Source organism: Aotus nancymaae, unplaced genomic scaffold (genome assembly GCF_030222135.1).
Source record: "Aotus nancymaae isolate 86718 unplaced genomic scaffold, 86718_ANA_hifiasm-v0.15.2.pri h1tg000062l, whole genome shotgun sequence".
Taxonomy (NCBI): domain Eukaryota; kingdom Metazoa; phylum Chordata; class Mammalia; order Primates; family Aotidae; genus Aotus; species Aotus nancymaae.
The window spans coordinates 45262501-45280443 of record NW_026988476.1 but is presented as its reverse complement, the minus strand read 5'-3'; the positions used below and the strand labels follow the sequence as shown (position 1 = coordinate 45280443).

Here is a 17943-nt window from a genome sequence, read left to right as displayed (position 1 = left end):
TAACCACTGAAAATTGGATAGACCACCTCACAATAAAGAGTCCTCCCCATCAGAGAAGCATTGGTGTTGAAGTAACCCATCCTTTAGGAGTATGACCATTTCTACATCTGGCTAGAAGTTGAACAATACAACTTCTTGATTTTTTTTCCAATTCTAACATTTCACAAAATTAAAGAAATTGAGAACCTATTCAAGGTATTGTTTTTGTTTTTACATTGACACTTTATTTTCTCTTTGACATGAGTTACCAAAGCATAAAGTTTTGAATCATAGGCAGTTTTCTGACATAATTCAGGAGGAATAATTTCAGCTATTTATAATGTCTATAAAGTACTTTTAATATTTATCCAGAGTATTTGACAATGCGGTTGTTGTAATTTATCCCTCTAAAAAAAGTAGAATAAGTATCAAAAACCAGATGGAATTGGATGATTTTGTGAAATAACCATACAATATAAATTGTATTTGAAAAACAAATTTGGCATTGGTCATCTTGATACTGAGAAAGACAAGAAGCTTTTTATCTGGGGAACGTGAGCTCTTTTAAATTGTCAGACCCAGTGGGGCATTAAAATGTGAAAGTAGTCATGTCTCATTCCCTTTCTCGAGCTAAGTAATCTGCCTGCTGTATGGATTTTATACGAAGTAGCCATAAATTATCCTAACAATGCCGGATGATGGGCACCATAACTTATACCCTACAGTTCAACAATGTGGAGCCAATTACTAATCACTTATTTCTGTACACCAGTGAGAATTCCAGACAAACAATTTTTATAATTGCCCCCTCTCCTAATTTGTCCTGTTTTCTTTAAAAAACATGAGCCTCTCCTTTCTTCTCTGGAGCACTTCTCAGCATTTCCCAGCCTGCAGTCCTCAACCTTGACCCAGATAAACTCGCTATATTAATTTTGCTCACTTTATTTCTTTAGGTCAATGATACTTAACATTACTTCTTGTGCCAACCTTTCTCCTACCCACCTTCTGTCAAAGTAAAAAATGTTGGTATACTAATGTAATGAAAAAAAAAAAAAACAAAATCTGAAACACCGACGGAGAACAGAACGGATACCTTATCTCTGAAATGTCTCATTATACTGCTTCTCTTTATTTGATTTCAGTTTTTTAAGCCCATCTCTGCCAGTGCTGTCTTAGGAGCCAGGGGGGCAATGTTTCTTCTTTGCTTTTTTTTTTTTTTTTTTAGGTCTTTTGTTTCTTTAACGTTTATGATAGTTTTTCTAATTTTCTTTTTGTGCTGGTTTGAACCATCAAGAACTAATTTAACTTGCTTCTGAAATTGATTCGATGCAACTCATTTTCATTGTTAGCACCCAAAAATAGTTACCTCTTCACTTTGTACCTTGAACCTTGCAAGACCCCCGAGCCCTCAAAGTATCAAATTTAGTCTCAATTTAAATATGAGGCTGCTGATACTTCCCATATGGGAAACTTTCAGTACATGTTAGTTCCCTTTCTCTTCCTGCTCTTCAGCATTGTTGGTGATGTGTTTGCTGGGCTACTCCTTCCCTTTTAACCCTCAATGGTATGCAGGATTTGTTGTGGGAATAGGGAAGGGAAATACCATTGTCTCCAGACCTACACTATTTTTGTATTAAGGCTCCCAGGGGTCTTTGCTTCCTCTTGAGTCTCTCCCAACTTAATTTCTTGAGTTCAGGTCACTTGAGGGATGTTGTCAGGACATTCAGCAATCTACAAAAAGACCCAAGTCCCGATTTCCATTACACCCTGCCCACCATGTGTCCCAGTTGTTTTCGTTTCTTTTCTGCATGACTTCACCAGGAAGCTGTCCTGGTTGATGCTAAATGAGAGGTGAGGCGGAGACAAAGGGAATTCCTCTGGCTTCCTCTTCATTCATATTTCACAGGTAGTGGTTCTTCCAAAGGCCTTGGTGGCCAGAATGAGGTGTGGCCTTGGTCTGCTGCTGAACTGGTAGAGGATTGACACTTTACTATGACTAGCAGCTCTAGAGAAAAACAGAACATCTGATTCCAGTAGTGGTTAAGACTTGGTGTGTCTCTTAGATCCCACTTGAAGTTACTGTCTTACAAAGTAACATTTTTTTCTGGCAGTACTAGGGCTGATGAGGATAGAAGGAAGAACACTAGGACCTTTGGAACTTTTCCCTGTGCCTCTGTTTTTTCTCTTATCAGTAAAATAAGAATGTTGGTGCATTCCTAGGGTCCCTTTTAGTTCAAACATATCACATTTCTAAATTTTAAACCATCTAGTAGTGTCATCTCTGTCTGATGTGCATGGTATGTATATTGGAAATTATCCCAGTATGTAAGCCTGATACATATGGGGAAACTTACAGCCCTACCTGCGGAGCTGGATATGTTCATTTATGAGTGGTGGTTGGCATTGTAATTAGAAAACTTTGTACCAACATTATAACTTACTGCAAGATTTGTGAATGTTATTGAAAGCATGACTATATATCCTGAGGGTGAAGCCAGTTAACTAAACCTGAGTTAACATGCATTGCCAAAGAGTGAAGATCATAGACGTTGTGGTAAATGACTTGAAAGATCCTTTGCTTCACTTTGTCAAAAGAATCAAATTGTATTGAAATAGCACTCCGTGTCATATAATTCTGAATTCTATCTAAATTGGCCCTTCCTTCTTTTGCAGGAGCTATTGCGACAATCTTGGTTACCATCCATTAAGTGCTGCTGATTTTGGAAAGATCATGAAAAACGTCTTTCCAAATATGAAGGCACGTCGTTTGGGCACAAGAGGCAAATCTAAATATCCTTTACCAGAATGGTTTTAGTAACATCTCTTATGTTCTCACTTGTTATAAGAACATCTGTTGTAAACTGGCAACTTTATTTAGAAAAAAATTAACAAATAAAAGTAACCCAAAAGCATTTAGTAGAATTGCAAATGTAACTTTCACAGGTATTTATCACACTGTGAGAGAAATAGCAAATAATGGTTTATTCATATATTAAGATTATGATTGACTTTACCTTACTCTATCAATGTAAAGTGTTATTAATGGTCTGATCTCCTTTGTTTTAACAGTAAGAAGTTTTGAGGCCTGCCATATGTTCAGCAATTATATGAATAAAAGTTGAGAAAGATGCTAGCTTATGTTCTTTTCTTCTTTCAGTTTAGAAACATATGGGATCTCCTTAGCCAAAAAAAAAAAAAAAAAGAATCAAAAAATTTTCTCATGGAACTGTAACAGAAACACTAATCTTTCAGTACAAATATTTTTCAGCCATCCATTTAAAGCCTGTATTAAAATTACAGCCAGAGTATAGAAAAGGTCCTTCTTGTGATGGAGGAATACTTAGGAGCAAACAGAAGTAAGGAAATTAAAATTAAGAATTCATTATAGTTCTTTCTTCTCTTAGAATAAGATTGTAAAATAGAGAGTCTCTGTATCATATTAGATTACATTCATTTTCTCCTTCCGTAGCTCTTCTTTTTTTTCAGAGCATAAAATTAACCACTATGGAGGAGATGAGAAGAAGGGGAAGGGAAGAAACTTATTTTTCTAAAATGGTTCCAGGTGTTCTCTAACCACTTGTTGCATGACCTATTCTTGCTTCCCAAATGCAAACAGAAATGTTTTGATGTGTCTTTGGCATGTTATAGGCGATAATCCTGTATGTTTCAGTGGAAAAAGAGAAACGAAAAGGTTAAAGCCCTTGTGACACTCTTAAGAGTTGTTTTTGTCCCAGTGCCCTGGGCTAAAGTTTCCCTTCCCTGTGCCAGGTTTCCATCTGGCTATTCCTTTCCTTCTGACCTGTTTGTTACTGGTGGCTGGCACAGCATATTAGGAACATTTATTCATAAAATTTATAACAGATGAGAATCCTTTCATTTAAGACAGTAGTATTTAACATTCTGAAAGGGTATTTCAGTTTCAAAAGAGTACAGGTGTCCCAAGTTTTTAATATTAAGGTTATTCTTACTGAAGAATTCAGAAAGTAGATGTTATCTCATGTTGATTTTATTCTCATTTCATATATGGTTAATTCTAAAGTGCTATCTGTATAAGAAATTCATTTAATTTCAGATATTTAGACCTTAACTGTTTGTTACATATTGCTACAGTGGACTAAGAAAAAAAGCTTTTGTTCATATGCCAACACTGCCCAACCTTGACTTTCACAAAACTGGAGATGGGGTAAGAATTCAGCCTTTTCTTTTTAATAAGTAAAACTGTACCTTTATATCAACATTGAAATGTATCCTGCAAAGTCTCATTTGGTTAAGACCAGGGACTGTGCCTTTTAAAATTTAAATAAGAAAAAAAAAAAATATATATATATATATATATATATATCCCATAGTGGCTGAAACATCAACATGAAATTTGGGGGAACAAAGTTTCGAAGTTACCGATTTCTCTTATTTCCTTAATATATTTTGGACTGCGTGTGTGTGAGAGAGAGTGTGTGTATATTGTAGTAAAGAGGAAAAAGTCAGTCATAGTGTAATATGTTTTATAGGAATTTTTTAGAAAAAATATATGGCTATTGGCATAGTTTTATTTCTGTTAGGAAGATTCAAAATATCTATCAGTCTTCATGTATGTTCAAAAACCATTTAAAATGTTATATTCGCAAGGCTGCTGACTGCTGTGCCCTAGTGGGTATGAATCTCTTATTTGCAAAGCTCCTATATGTCTGCCGGTGGGTCAGTTCATACTACTTTAACCCATGGATTTACATTGTGTCTTCTAATTAAGAATACCCATCTTCAACGTGCTTCAATTTAATTTCTCTGGTATTTTACAAGTTAACTTTTCCTTTTTTCTTTGCTTAGTTGGAAGGAGCCGAACCTTCTGGGCAGCTTCAAAATATAGATGAAGAAGTTATCTCTTCTGCTTGCCGTCTTGTGTGTGAGTGGGCCCAGAAAGTGTTAAGCCAACCATTTGACAACATCTTGGAATTAGCTCGCTTCCTTGTAAAAAGTCACTATATAGGCACCAAGTCAATGGCAGCTCTAACTGTAATGGCAGCAGCACCAGCAGGTACGACATTATTGTAAACAAGCTAACAATGGACAGAGGTATTGTTGTATTTAGAACTGGTAGCAGAAGAAGAGTTAGATCAAAGAACTTCATCTTTTAGTACTTCTATGAGTTCATTCTTACTCCACTTAACACTAAATTCAGGTGGGTTTGTTGAGCCAACGAAATAATAATCCTTTCATCATAACAGAGCTTAATGCTATGTTACTGTATTATGCTTTGCTGGCATATGAAACTGTAGATTCTCCAGATGATATGTTATTAATATTTCTATTTTTACATTTATAGGATGTGTTTATGTGTACTTTTATTTGTACATACATGTATATGTGTATCTAAGTTAATAAAATATTAGAGTAAAATAAGATTCAATTTTAAAATTACTTGTTCAGTTCCTATTCCAGAAATTAATGCTTATAAGTAAAATCTTTTTTAGACACTGTGACAGGTAACTTGGTCTCAAAAAAAAAAAAAAAAAACTGTAAGAAGCCTTACTATAAAATAACAAGAGTGATATTTTTTAATATGTATTCATATGACTATTTTTATTCAAAGAGGAATTTTTGGAATCAACAGTTTTGGGATTGACAGTCTTGATAGAATGATTTCTTCCTAAATTAATAGTTTTGTAAAATATCAGTTCTGATGAATATTTTAAAATATCTTATTTCAGTTACACCTTAAAAACCTAGAGTGAATAAATTATCATTCTAGAAAATTGTGATTTCTATTAAAAATAGAGTGATACAGTGATCTGAGACTTATTTTTTTCAAGGACAGTCCTTCTAAGTGTTAATTCTAAATATTTTTAAACCTACAATAGATTTATCCTGGCCAGAACTGTAGTCACTTAATTAACTTCACTTCTTTTTTTAGTATTTTTTACACATTAATAATGACTCCATTTTCTTCTAGTTTACATTTAGTTTGTGGTAGGGGGGTGTGTATAACCTCTCATTTTGTGATCAATTGAAGATCCATTTCAGAAAAAAAAAATGTGTTATATAGTTTTTCCTGTCTACATGTAAACTATGACCTAAATCTGCTTATTCATTATACTGACGAGCAGGAGAATGCTTGACCAGCCTTATCGAGCTAAACAGCTCATATATGTTACCTCATTTAATTCCCCCAGCAGTCCTGTGAGATAGGTGATATTTATTCCCAATTTATAGACTTGGGGAAGTCAATAAACTAATCAATGGGCATATAAGTAGTGGAGCCAGGATTTGAATCCTAAGTTGTCTGTCTCCAAAGCCCAGGTTCACTCAATTGTATCATAATGTCATATAGTAGAATGAGCTTGAAAAGGAGTGAACCCTTCAATTTGCTCTGTTCTCTCCTACCCCAGCCAACACCTAGAAGAGCACTTCAACAGATGGAGGGAGGATTTAGGAGGTATCATGGGGAACAGAAACATCTCTTCCCTATTTCTCACAATATTCACAAAGTCTAACTGAGGAAAATGTTGAATGCATTGGATGAATTAATTTTTAAGGTATAAGTGTAAATAAAGGTGTAAGTTTTTTAACAAAAGTACTAAAAGTTACATATATAAAGAACAGGGGTTTTTTTCCCTTTTTGAAAGCAATCAGCCTGAGAGGATAAACACTTTACCAACGTATCATTACTCAAAACATTTTTAGAATGTCTCTTAAAATTTTAATCTCAGCCCTTACTACATTTTTCAAAAAGACCTTTGATAGTAAACTAATTTCCATCCTTTGAAGGTGAATTTGGTTTTTTATAGTCTCCATATTAAGAACAGGTTGTGTTACAAATGTCCTTTTGTAAGTCAGCTGCTTGGAACTCATTCCTGTCTAAAAACCCTGGCAAGAAGGATAAGACAGCCAAGCTGTGAGCCATTGGCAGAGGCTCTCTGGGGTGCAGGTGCTGAGAAGCCAGAACTGAGGCTGGGGGCCCGGAAGGGGCAAAACAATTGGAGTTGGATTTGAGAGGAAAAATCGTGATTTTTTTAAAAGGGGTTAGGGGTTCAGTAGATCAAGTTATAGCCTCTTAGTTCTCTATTTCTTGCTCCCCACATCAAGTTGTTGTTGTTAACCAGAATGATGAAAAGCAGAAACTGGGATTGGGAAAAGAAGGGGCAAGGTGTACCAGCAGTTTAGTTGTTCCTCCCCTTTCTTGTTACTATAAAATAACAAGAGTAGTCATTGTTTTTACTACCCACAACTTACTTTCTAATGATCTCAGTGCCACACTCTAAATCTGAAAAGAGCTTTCTAAAATTTTTATAGAATTTTTCTTAAAATTTATAATTTCCTTATTTTGTCGACTTTTTTTCAATGTTTATCTTACTACTGTTTTAAAGGTTTTCTCAGTGACACTTTTTGGGAATATCTTAACCTTAGTCTTATTCAGAAATTCTGCTTCTTAATTTCTTCTAGATCATACTGGAATAACTGTATAGTAACAATAAAATAATAGTGCCTATTTCCATGAATTTCTGGTAGGATTAAAAACTTGTTCTCTCCATACAATTTTTTTCCAAGATGTGGAGTGGCTTCAGCAAATATTTATTGAATTATTGAATGCCCATCATGGGCTAAATATTAAAATCATGAAAATGCATGAACTTCTTTCTGATTAGAAATGGGGGGAGGGAAATTTACTGACCTTTGAGTAAAAGTAAAAATGCTGTGTTGGCATTTATCTTAGCTTCTTCACATTTATGACATAGCTACTGATTTTTAAATCCTGTTGTTGTTGATTTAACTGAAACTGTCACCTTAGTTGAACCATATTGTAAAATGACAAGGCTATATTGACAATTGTTTATAAATTCAAAGTCTAATACTTGATGCTTTATAAAGAAATTGAGTTAAAATTTGCTGTTTTTGTTGCTTTGTCCAGTAGATGGCTACATTTTCAAAGAAATTCAAAGGAACCTGCATTCTATAAAAGAGAGTATTTATTTTAGCTTTCCTTTCTGTTTATTTTCAGGAATTAAAGGAATTACCCAGCCTTCTGCTTTTATACCTACAGCTGAAAGTAATTCCTTTCAGCCTCAGGTGAAGACTTTGCCATCTCCAATTGATGCTAAACAGCAGTTGCAACGGAAAATCCAAAAGAAGCAGCAAGAGCAGAAACTACAATCCCCTTTGCCAGGAGAATCCTCAGCAAAAAAATCAGAAAGTGCTACAAGCAATGGAGTGACTAGTATTCCTAATGGAAATCCTTCAATCCTTTCTCCTCAACCTATTGGTATCGTTGTGGCAGCTGTTCCTAGTCCCATTCCGGTAATATAATTAAATAGTATTTGGCCTTATTGGGATGGTGGGTAATCAATTGTTTACTTAAAAGTGGCAGATGAGGGACTCCATGTTTGGATCACCTTCCATGAACACTCCCTTCGTGGAAGCTGTTTTTCTGTCTCCTGGATTTCCCCTCTGGGGTCCCCTTCCACACTCTCTTGGAAGCCTGTCTTCTCCTCCTAAACTCCATCTCTCTCTATTCCCTTCCACTCTGTGGAAGCTGCTTTCCTCTCCTGGATTCCGTCTTTCTGGATTCTCTCACTCAGTGTGAGAGTTAGCTATTTCTCTCTCCTTCTCCTGTTTCTCTCCCTAAATAAATGACTTTCTACAAACAAACAAAAAAAAAAGTGGCAGATGAAAAGAAGGCAAGTATAGGTTTAGCTGCAGACTGGTTTTGTGACCACAAGCAGCTTCCCCTTCAGTTGGTTCTCTCTTATTCAAGATGTATGCTGTTGATTACAAACTGAGCTATGAAACATTATTGAAAATATTAAGATCCAAGACATGCAAAGTATGCACATAACCACTCAGAGCTTTATGTAAGAGTGAGTCATTTTCTCATTTTCAGAGTTGTTTCATCCCTGGCCAGGCCAAGATAATTTTTTTTTTTTTTTTTCTTTTTAGACAGAGCCTGCTCTGTCACCCAGGCTGGAGTGCAGTATTGCAGTCTTGGCTCACTGCAGCCTCTACCTCCTGGGTTCAAACCATTCTTCTGCCTTAGCCTCCCAAGTAACTGGGATTGCAGGCACCTGCCACCACACCTAGCTAATTTTTGTATTTTATATTTTTAGTTGGCCAGGCTGGTCCTGAACTCATGACCTCAAGTGATCCACCCACCTTGGCCTTCCAAAGTGCTGGGATTACAAGGGTGAGCTACTGCATCCAGCCAAGCCAAGATAATTTAATTGCAAACTTTTTTTTAAATTTAAACGCTTTTCTTTTTAACATTCAGATGGGGCAAAATTATAATATGTACTGATAACATTTAAATGTAGGCCTATCTGTGGCTTGCCAGATACAGAACTAGAACCTTGGCCAAGTTCTTTAGCTAGCTAGTTTGTTTCCTTATCTACAAATAGAGGTTAATAGTCTTCTTTCCTATCTCACACAACTGAGGTTATGATGAAGGGACTTTTAAAATGAGAGTACATCATGCCATAGTAAGTTGGTACTTTATGTTATTATTGATAATAATATTTAAGAGATATTTTATCTTGTTTTTCTTTTTCCTATTATCATCATCATCATGTCATTAAAACATGAAATACCTGGTAACCGCACTATTCACTGTAGGGCAAACTGGGGTACATACTGCTTTTATCTTATATTCAGTGGTTTAGTAACAGACGTTTAAGGTAGACACATTTTAAGACAGTTTCCCCTCAGTGAGCCATTTTTGCATAGATTCTGGTAGGTAACCTTTATAGTTGTATGTTTTTCAAGATTTTATGTCTTCTTCCTATAACCCCCTTAAATCATCGTTTCAGCAAATATTCATCACACTTGTGAAGCTTTTCATTTTGTTAGCTGAAAAGTGACTTAATATTCTTTTTTTTTTTTTTTTTAGACAGAGTCTTGCTTTGTCACCCAGGCTGGAATGCAGTGGTGCAATCTTGGCTCACTGCAACCTCCGCCTCCCAGGTTCAAGCAATTCTCCTGTCTCAGCCTCCTGAATAGCTAGGATTACAGGCGCCTGATACCACGCCCAGCTAATTTTTGTATTTTTAGTACAGATGGGGTTTTGCCATGTTGGCCAGGGTGGTCTTGAGCTCCTGACCTCAGGTGATCCAACCACCTCAGCCTCCCAAAGTGATAGGATTATAGGTGTGAGCCACCATGCCCAGTCTCTTCTTACCTATTTTTTATTTACAATGCATTATGGTTGCATTTGTTATATTTGTGTGTCTGGTTGTGTAGAACCTGGTCTAGAAGGACTCTCTTCTAACATAGGAACTTTTTTCTTTTTAATATTAACATTTAATGAATGCCTTGAAAGTATATAAAGATACATGAATTTACTATTTATAACCTAGACCTGTTAAATCTGACTTTTTGCTGTCTTTTAACAGGTCCAGCGGACTAGGCAATTGGTAACTTCACCGAGTCCAATGAGTTCTTCTGATGGCAAAGTTCTTCCTCTCAACGTACAGGTGGTCACTCAGCACATGCAGTCTGTGAAGCAGGCACCAAAGACTCCCCAGAATGTTCCAGCCAGTCCTGGTGGAGATCGTTCTGCCCGGCACCGTTACCCTCAGATCTTACCCAAACCAGCCAACACCAGTGCACTCACCATTCGCTCTCCAACTACTGTCCTCTTTACTAGTAGTCCCATCAAAACTGCTGTTGTACCCGCTTCACACGTGAGTTCTCTAAATGTGGTGAAAATGACAACAATATCCCTCACACCCAGCAACAGTAACACCCCTCTTAAACATTCTGCCTCAGGCAGCAGTGCTACAGGAACAACTGAAGAATCAAGGAGTATTCCACAGATCAAGAATGGTTCTGTTGTATCACTTCAGTCTCCTGGGTCCAGGACCAGCAGTGCGGGGGGAACATCTGCTGTGGAAGTCAAAGTGGAACCTGAAACATCATCAGATGAGCATCCTGTACAGTGCCAAGAGAACTCTGATGGGGCTAAAGCTCCCCAAACACCTAGTGCCCTTTTGGGACAGAAAAGTAATACAGATGGAGCACTGCAGAAACCTTCCAATGAAGGTGTCATTGAAATAAAAGCAACTAAGGTCTGTGACCAGAGGACCAAATGTAAAAGTCGCTGTAATGAAATTCTGCCAGGCACATCAACAGGCAATAATCAAAGCACTGTCACTCTATCAGTTGCTTCTCAGAACTTAACTTTCACCAGCACCAGCTCACCATCTAATGGTGACTCAATCAATAAAGACCCTAAATTATGCACTAAAAGCCCAAGAAAACGACTGTCTTCTACATTGCAAGAGACCCAGGTGCCTCCTGTAAAGAAACCAATTGTGGAACAGCATTCAGCAGCTACCATAGAAGGGCAGAAACAAGGCAATGTTAAGAAGGACCAAAAGGTTCCACATTCAGGGAAAACAGAAGGTTCAACAGCAGGTGCTCAGATTCCTAGCAAGGTATCAGTAAATGTCAGTTCACACATAGGAGCGAATCAACCCTTGAATTCTCCTGCCCTTGTTATCAATGATTCAGCTTTGGAACAGCCAACAACTCCATCATCATCTCCAGATATAAAAGTAAAACTTGAAGGAAGTGTCTTTCTCTTAGACAGTGATTCAAAGTCAGTTGGCAGCTTTAATCCAAATGGATGGCAACAAATCACTAAGGATTCTGAGTTTATATCTGCCAGTTGTGAACAACAGCAAGATATCAGTGTTATGACAATTCCTGAGCACTCTGATATCAATGACTTAGAAAAATCTGTTTGGGAATTAGAAGGAATGCCACAGGACACATATAGCCAGCAGCTACATACCCAGATACAAGAATCTTCTTTGAATCAAATACAAGCACATTCTTCAGATCAGTTACCTCTGCAATCTGAACTGAAGGAGTTTGAGCCTTCTGTTTCCCAGACAAATGAAAGCTACTTTCCTTTTGATGATGAACTTACACAAGATAGTATTGTGGAAGAGCTGGTGCTTATGGAGCAGCAGATGTCAATGAACAATTCGCATTCCTATGGCAACTGTTTGGGAATGACCCTTCAGAGTCAGTCAGTAACTCCAGGAGCTCCAATGCCATCTCACACCTCCAGCACCCACTTCTATCATCCAATCCATAGCAATGGCACTCCAATCCACACACCTACACCCACACCCACACCCACTCCTACTCCAACCCCAACCCCCACCCCAACATCTGAAATGATTGCTGGATCTCAGAGTCTATCACGGGAGAGCCCTTGCTCCAGGCTAGCCCAGACTACACCTGTGGATAGTGCTTTAGGAAGTAGCCGACATACACCCATTGGTACTCCACATTCTAACTGCAGCAGTAGTGTCCCTCCCAGCCCTGTTGAATGCAGGAATCCATTTGCATTCACTCCAATAAACTCCAGTATGGCATATCATGATGCCAGCATTGTGTCAAGTAGTCCTGTGAAACCGATGCAAAGACCCATGGCCACACACCCTGACAAAACAAAGCTTGAATGGATGAATAATGGGTATAGTGGGGTTGGTAATTCATCAGTTTCTGGCCATGGCATTCTTCCAAGCTATCAGGAACTAGTGGAAGACCGTTTCAGGAAACCTCATGCTTTTGCTGTGCCTGGACAGTCTTATCAGTCTCAATCCAGACATCATGACACCCATTTTGGTCGTTTGACTCCTGTCTCTCCTGTGCAGCATCAAGGTGCCACTGTAAATAACACCAACAAACAGGAGGGTTTTGCAGTCCCTGCCCCTCTTGATAATAAAGGAACTAATTCATCTACCAGCAGCAACTTCAGATGCCGGAGTGTGAGCCCTGCTGTTCATCGCCAACGTAATCTTAGTGGAAGCACCCTGTATCCAGTATCTAATATCCCACGATCTAATGTGACCCCCTTTGGAAGTCCAGTAACCCCAGAAGTTCATGTTTTCACAAATGTTCACACAGACACATGTGCCAACAACATAGCTCAAAGAAGCCAATCAGTTCCATTAACAGTCATGATGCAGACAGCCTTCCCAAACGCTCTTCAGAAGCAAGCAAACAGTAAAAAAATAACCAATGTTTTGTTGAGTAAACTTGATTCTGACAATGATGACGCAGTGAGAGGTTTGGGAATGAACAACCTGCCCTCTAATTATACGGCCCGGATGAATCTCACTCAGATTTTGGAACCTTCTACTGTTTTTCCTAGTGCCAACCCACAAAATATGATCGATTCCAGCACTTCTGTTTATGAATTCCAGACACCATCTTACCTCACCAAAAGTAATAGCACCGATCAGATCAATTTTTCTCCTGGAGATAATCAAGCACAATCAGAAATTGGAGAGCAACAGTTAGATTTCAATAGCACTGTTAAAGACCTGTTGAGTGGAGACAGCTTGCAACCCAACCAGCAGCTGGTAGGTCAGGTAGCATCTGATCTCACTAATACTGCATCTGATTTCTCTAGCGATATCAGGTTGTCTTCTGAGCTCTCAGGCAGCATCAATGATTTGAACACTTTAGACCCAAATCTACTGTTTGATCCAAGTCGTCAGCAGGGACAAGATGATGAAGCTACACTGGAAGAATTAAAGAATGATCCATTATTTCAACAAATTTGCAATGAATCCATGAATTCTATGACTTCATCAGGTTTTGAATGGATAGAAAGCAAGGACCATCCTACTGTTGAAATGTTGGGTTAAATTGTGTTTTATAATATGTAGCACACTGTATCTAAAGACATATGTATTGTATTTGTCTTAATGGAAGTGCCTCCCGCAGCAGAAATACTATTAATTGTGACATTTTAAAAGCGTTTGCTGCAGAAGTGGTTTCTTCTTCAGTAGGAAATGGTTAGACTTGCCTCAGTTCTTAACAAGTGTCTAAAGACAGTAGTCTGTAGAAGAACAAGTATTAGGTTTTAAATTTTATGATGTGCCCCATTTAATCACATTGTTTGCTGTAAACAATTGACTATCCAGCTGTTACAAGAGCAGTCAATCTTTGTTTTGTGTAAGTTGGTTTCATCAGTTGATCTTCACAAAACTCAGAATAAACCATCAATTTTAGATATAGGCTATTTTGTTGTTGGCATTATCTTTTAGATATAAAATCATTGCTAAGGTAAACTGTAGACAAGAAGGTCTTCCTTGAAACAGGGATAATATTCAGGTTATTATAAATATTTAGGCTTGAAGCATAGAGCTACTGTAGGATGAAAATCTCTGTAGGACTTTCTGGGGCTTCAGTACCATTTATACACCCATGATGAAGGGCTTAAATAGGAAAAAATAATGGAAAAGTAAATATTACTTTAAGGAAAGCAAAGCTGCACTAAAATTTTTAAGAGAAAAAAACAAGTAGCCATTTATATTTGTGACCCTGCATTAATATTATTTGTAAGTATTGATTTTAATACAGAGCTAGCCTACATGGATGCGCAGGCACGCACACACAAACAAGTAAATGTAACTCGGCATCTGTAATATAATAAATACAAGCATGTTAGAAAAATGCTTTATGTTTTGTTGGTTGAGGTAGGGAAATGAGAAGGAAAACGCATTCTCTTCGTTTCATCACACTGACTGCATGCACTTATTGAGATTCTAATTGAGATTTATTTTGAAATTTTTCATTAAAATATATCTCAGTAACCAATTTTTTCCTCTTCAGTGGAGTGACTGATTCCTTCGCTCCTCTTGAATATAGTAACATAGTTTGATCGTAGGATCCCTTTGAAAAACAAGCAGGAAGGAGGAAAACAAACAGCCAAAAACATTTCACCACATAAGGTCTGAAGCCACATATTTTTGTATCTCTGATGAAACAAAGGGGTTATCAATAGTACTTGAAGAAGAGGAGCATTTTATTACTTGCTTTATTTATTTATTGTGATAACCACAATTGCAAATGAAGAACTCAGGATTTGTTTTAAAATATTTCTCTCTATGGCTCCCTTTTTTTGTGAATAATTATTTATGAGTTGCATATTGACACAAATCTTCTCACTGGTTGAAAGCTCCATTTAAGTGAGTATCAAGATCACTTTCAAAAAGATTTTTAAATTGCCATTGTTTTTAAAGCTAACACAAAACCATTTGCTATGCTACCTTGAACCTAGCTAAGCTTTCCTTTATCTTAGTAAGCCAATCAGAAGACTACAGTCAATGAATATTTAGCAAATGTGCTGAAGAGTTTAATAAGGTTTTCTTCAATAAATTTGCAAGGTAGGGTATTAACATATTTTGATAAATAAATGGTGCTAGAGTTGGCGCAGAGGTTTATAAATTGATATGTCTTAGTTATTGGCATTTGTGTGTGTTTGCTGTTATCTTGATTTAATGATTTGTTAGGTACTTTTTTCTTGATGCTAGTTATTTCTTCACTGTACATTGAGACAGAGCACTACTGCACACCAAAGTATGCAATACCCAAAGGAAATTATGTGATTTCTTCTAACAAATGATGGGAGCCTTTCTTTCTCTATGAGATACTCTGAAAAGGAGATTTTGAGGCCATTCTAATCCCTTGTTTACATTATTAGCTTCCTACTAATATAAAAATAATGGAAATCTTTTTTGATAAAAATATAAAGACTGGAGGATTTTTAACCCCTGTACAGTATTGCAGCAAACTCTTTAAATTTGGTTGAATTCGTCCAGCAAACTTTCTGGGGTTCCTATATTGCACTAAATTTGTTGAACCTGTGGTAGGCACATCTCTTAGGATAAATGCAACCAATACAGTCCACAGATTAAACTTTTTAAATGTGTTTCATTATGAAAAGACAAAATGTCATCAAAGTGACAGATAAAATTGTCTTATGTAGCAATGTGCATTGATCTCAATGAGATATTTCTATTATTCTCTTACATGAGAATATTAACAGCAGGAAGAATTAAGTTTAGTTTGCTTCACCATGTTAATACATGATCACAAAATGTGCATGAGTGTTATTGACTTATCTTGTACAGTACTAGGATTCCTGTAACCACTCTTTTTTTTCTTCGCTGTATTGAAACTGGTTCACTGTTAACCAGGCAAGCATAGTTATTCACAGGTTATTTACTTTATGTTTACTAATTCTGCTTAGTTATTGTTGAACATGTTCTGTTCCAGATTATTTTTTATTGTTTTGATGTTTAAAACATTTTGCATACTGTTTATCATAAGACTTCATGAAGTAAATAATTTTGCATATAATTGCAATAAGCACTGACTTTTGAACTGAAAAGAAGGAAAGTGTTTTTTTGTGCAGTGCATCTGAGGTTCATATAATAGTCTTGTACTATAATGTGCTTTACTACATGATAAATGACAAAAACAAGCCCTGTTTCATGTTTCATTTAGTGCAAAAAGTCAGATTTCCCCAGTGTTTTGTTGTCTGTTGTACCTGCTGAAACTACAGTAGTTGAATATTGCGGTAGCATTTCAGTTCTCTTTTTTTATTAAAAGTGCTTAAAAATTGTTTTTTAAATGTTTTCAAAAACAATTAAAAACATTTTATATTAAACTGACTGGATCTGAAGGTGTTTTATGGGGCGTATTTTATATAGGCATCACATTTTGTAAACAGACCCAATGTTATTCTTCCTTTGATGTCATGAACTTTGGGGAATGAATAAAAATCAGCAGAAGGCAGAACAGTGCTGCTGATCTGCTTTGTGCTATTAATCCAGAAGAATACACAGATCTTTTTTCATTCATTGAAACTCCGCTGTTCATTTAATGATTATTACCAATGAATGGTGCATGGCATAGAACTTTATGTTGTCCAAAAAGCCATCTTTTTCTCCTTCACATAATGTTCATTTTTAAATATTAGCCAATGGAGTACCTAGGTAAGTTTATTTCTGGAGTTTTGAATAGAAAAAGAAAATTTTAAAGCACAGCTGTGTTCAAAAGCAGTATAGGCATTTCCAGGTATCAAAAATAACAAACTGATAAGTATAATGAATTTGTAAGCCAGAACCTGGGCTATAGGTCTGGAAGCAAGCCAAAGTAGCCAGAAATGTCAGCTCCTGTAAACTAATGAAACCAGGGTCTAGAATAGAGTTTCCTTACTCTTGAAACTGAGAAGCAAAAATAACCAGTGCCTGGGACTACAATTTATATTGTAGACAGATCTTGAGTCAAACAGCCTACTCCTTTGTTTACGTAGCTCTTTGTAGATCTGCGATAGTGCCACTATCACCACAGATCTGGAACCCTCAGTTTGAACAGGTGGTAGAAGCAATTGTAAAAGTAAAGAAGAGTGGAGATTAGGAAGGGAGAGATAAAGAGCAGGAAGGCTCCCATGCAAGCTGAGCCTGCAAATCAAAATTCCAAAGTACTTGAAGAACATGAAACTAATCCTAAGAAAGGCAATCACTCAAGAGAAAATGAAAGTAATGAACTACGTAGATATTACTATAAGTATGTTAGACTCCTCAGTGCTCAATGATATGAAAGGGTAAAATGTAGAGCAGGTAAACAAGAACCAGTCCATATGGTCAACCAGTAAAAAAATTCTGGAGGTGAAAATACTGTGTCATCTGAGGTGATTTTGGTTGCAAGTAATTGAAAACTCAACACTGGCTTAAACCGTAAGGACATGTACTTTTAGCTTAATATTGGAGATAGGAGGTTCATGGGTTCATTCAATGGTTCACTGTTTACAGGCACCAGATGTTGTTTTTCTGTGTTTTGGTTTCATCATCTTCACCTTTGCTTGGCTGTGTCTATTACCTCATGGTCTCAAGATGGCTGCCACAGCTCAGATATTATATACCCTCATAACATCCCAACCAGGATAGTAAGAGCAGTTCTCATGGCCTTTTATCAGAGAGAAAAAAATCTCAGAATCTTCCATTATGCAGTCCATACACACACTCTCAATGGATGAAACCATGTCGAAGGCTAACCCTAAGGCCAGTTACGTAGCTTAGATCCTGAATTAATGCTTTATAGCTAGGAGAGGAGCCCGTTTCCTGGAGCATGTGGTCATTCATCTTAAATGAGTTCCATCACCTAGGGAAG

At 36.9% G+C, this 17943-nt stretch overlaps 1 protein-coding gene across 1 annotated transcript in view; it reads left to right on the top strand.

The window, feature by feature from the left end:
- RFX7 (regulatory factor X7) overlaps nt 1-16611 on the top strand; it is a 165896-nt gene extending 149285 nt beyond the window's left edge. Inside the window, exons 5-9 of the mRNA XM_064365711.1 lie at nt 2653-2773; nt 4082-4162; nt 4804-5011; nt 7973-8268; nt 10353-16611. Coding sequence (XP_064221781.1) covers nt 2653-2773; nt 4082-4162; nt 4804-5011; nt 7973-8268; nt 10353-13628 — 3982 coding nt within the window. The 3' untranslated portion in view covers nt 13629-16611. The remainder of the gene's footprint in view (nt 1-2652; nt 2774-4081; nt 4163-4803; nt 5012-7972; nt 8269-10352) is intronic.
- Nucleotides 16612-17943: the final 1332 nt, after the last annotated feature.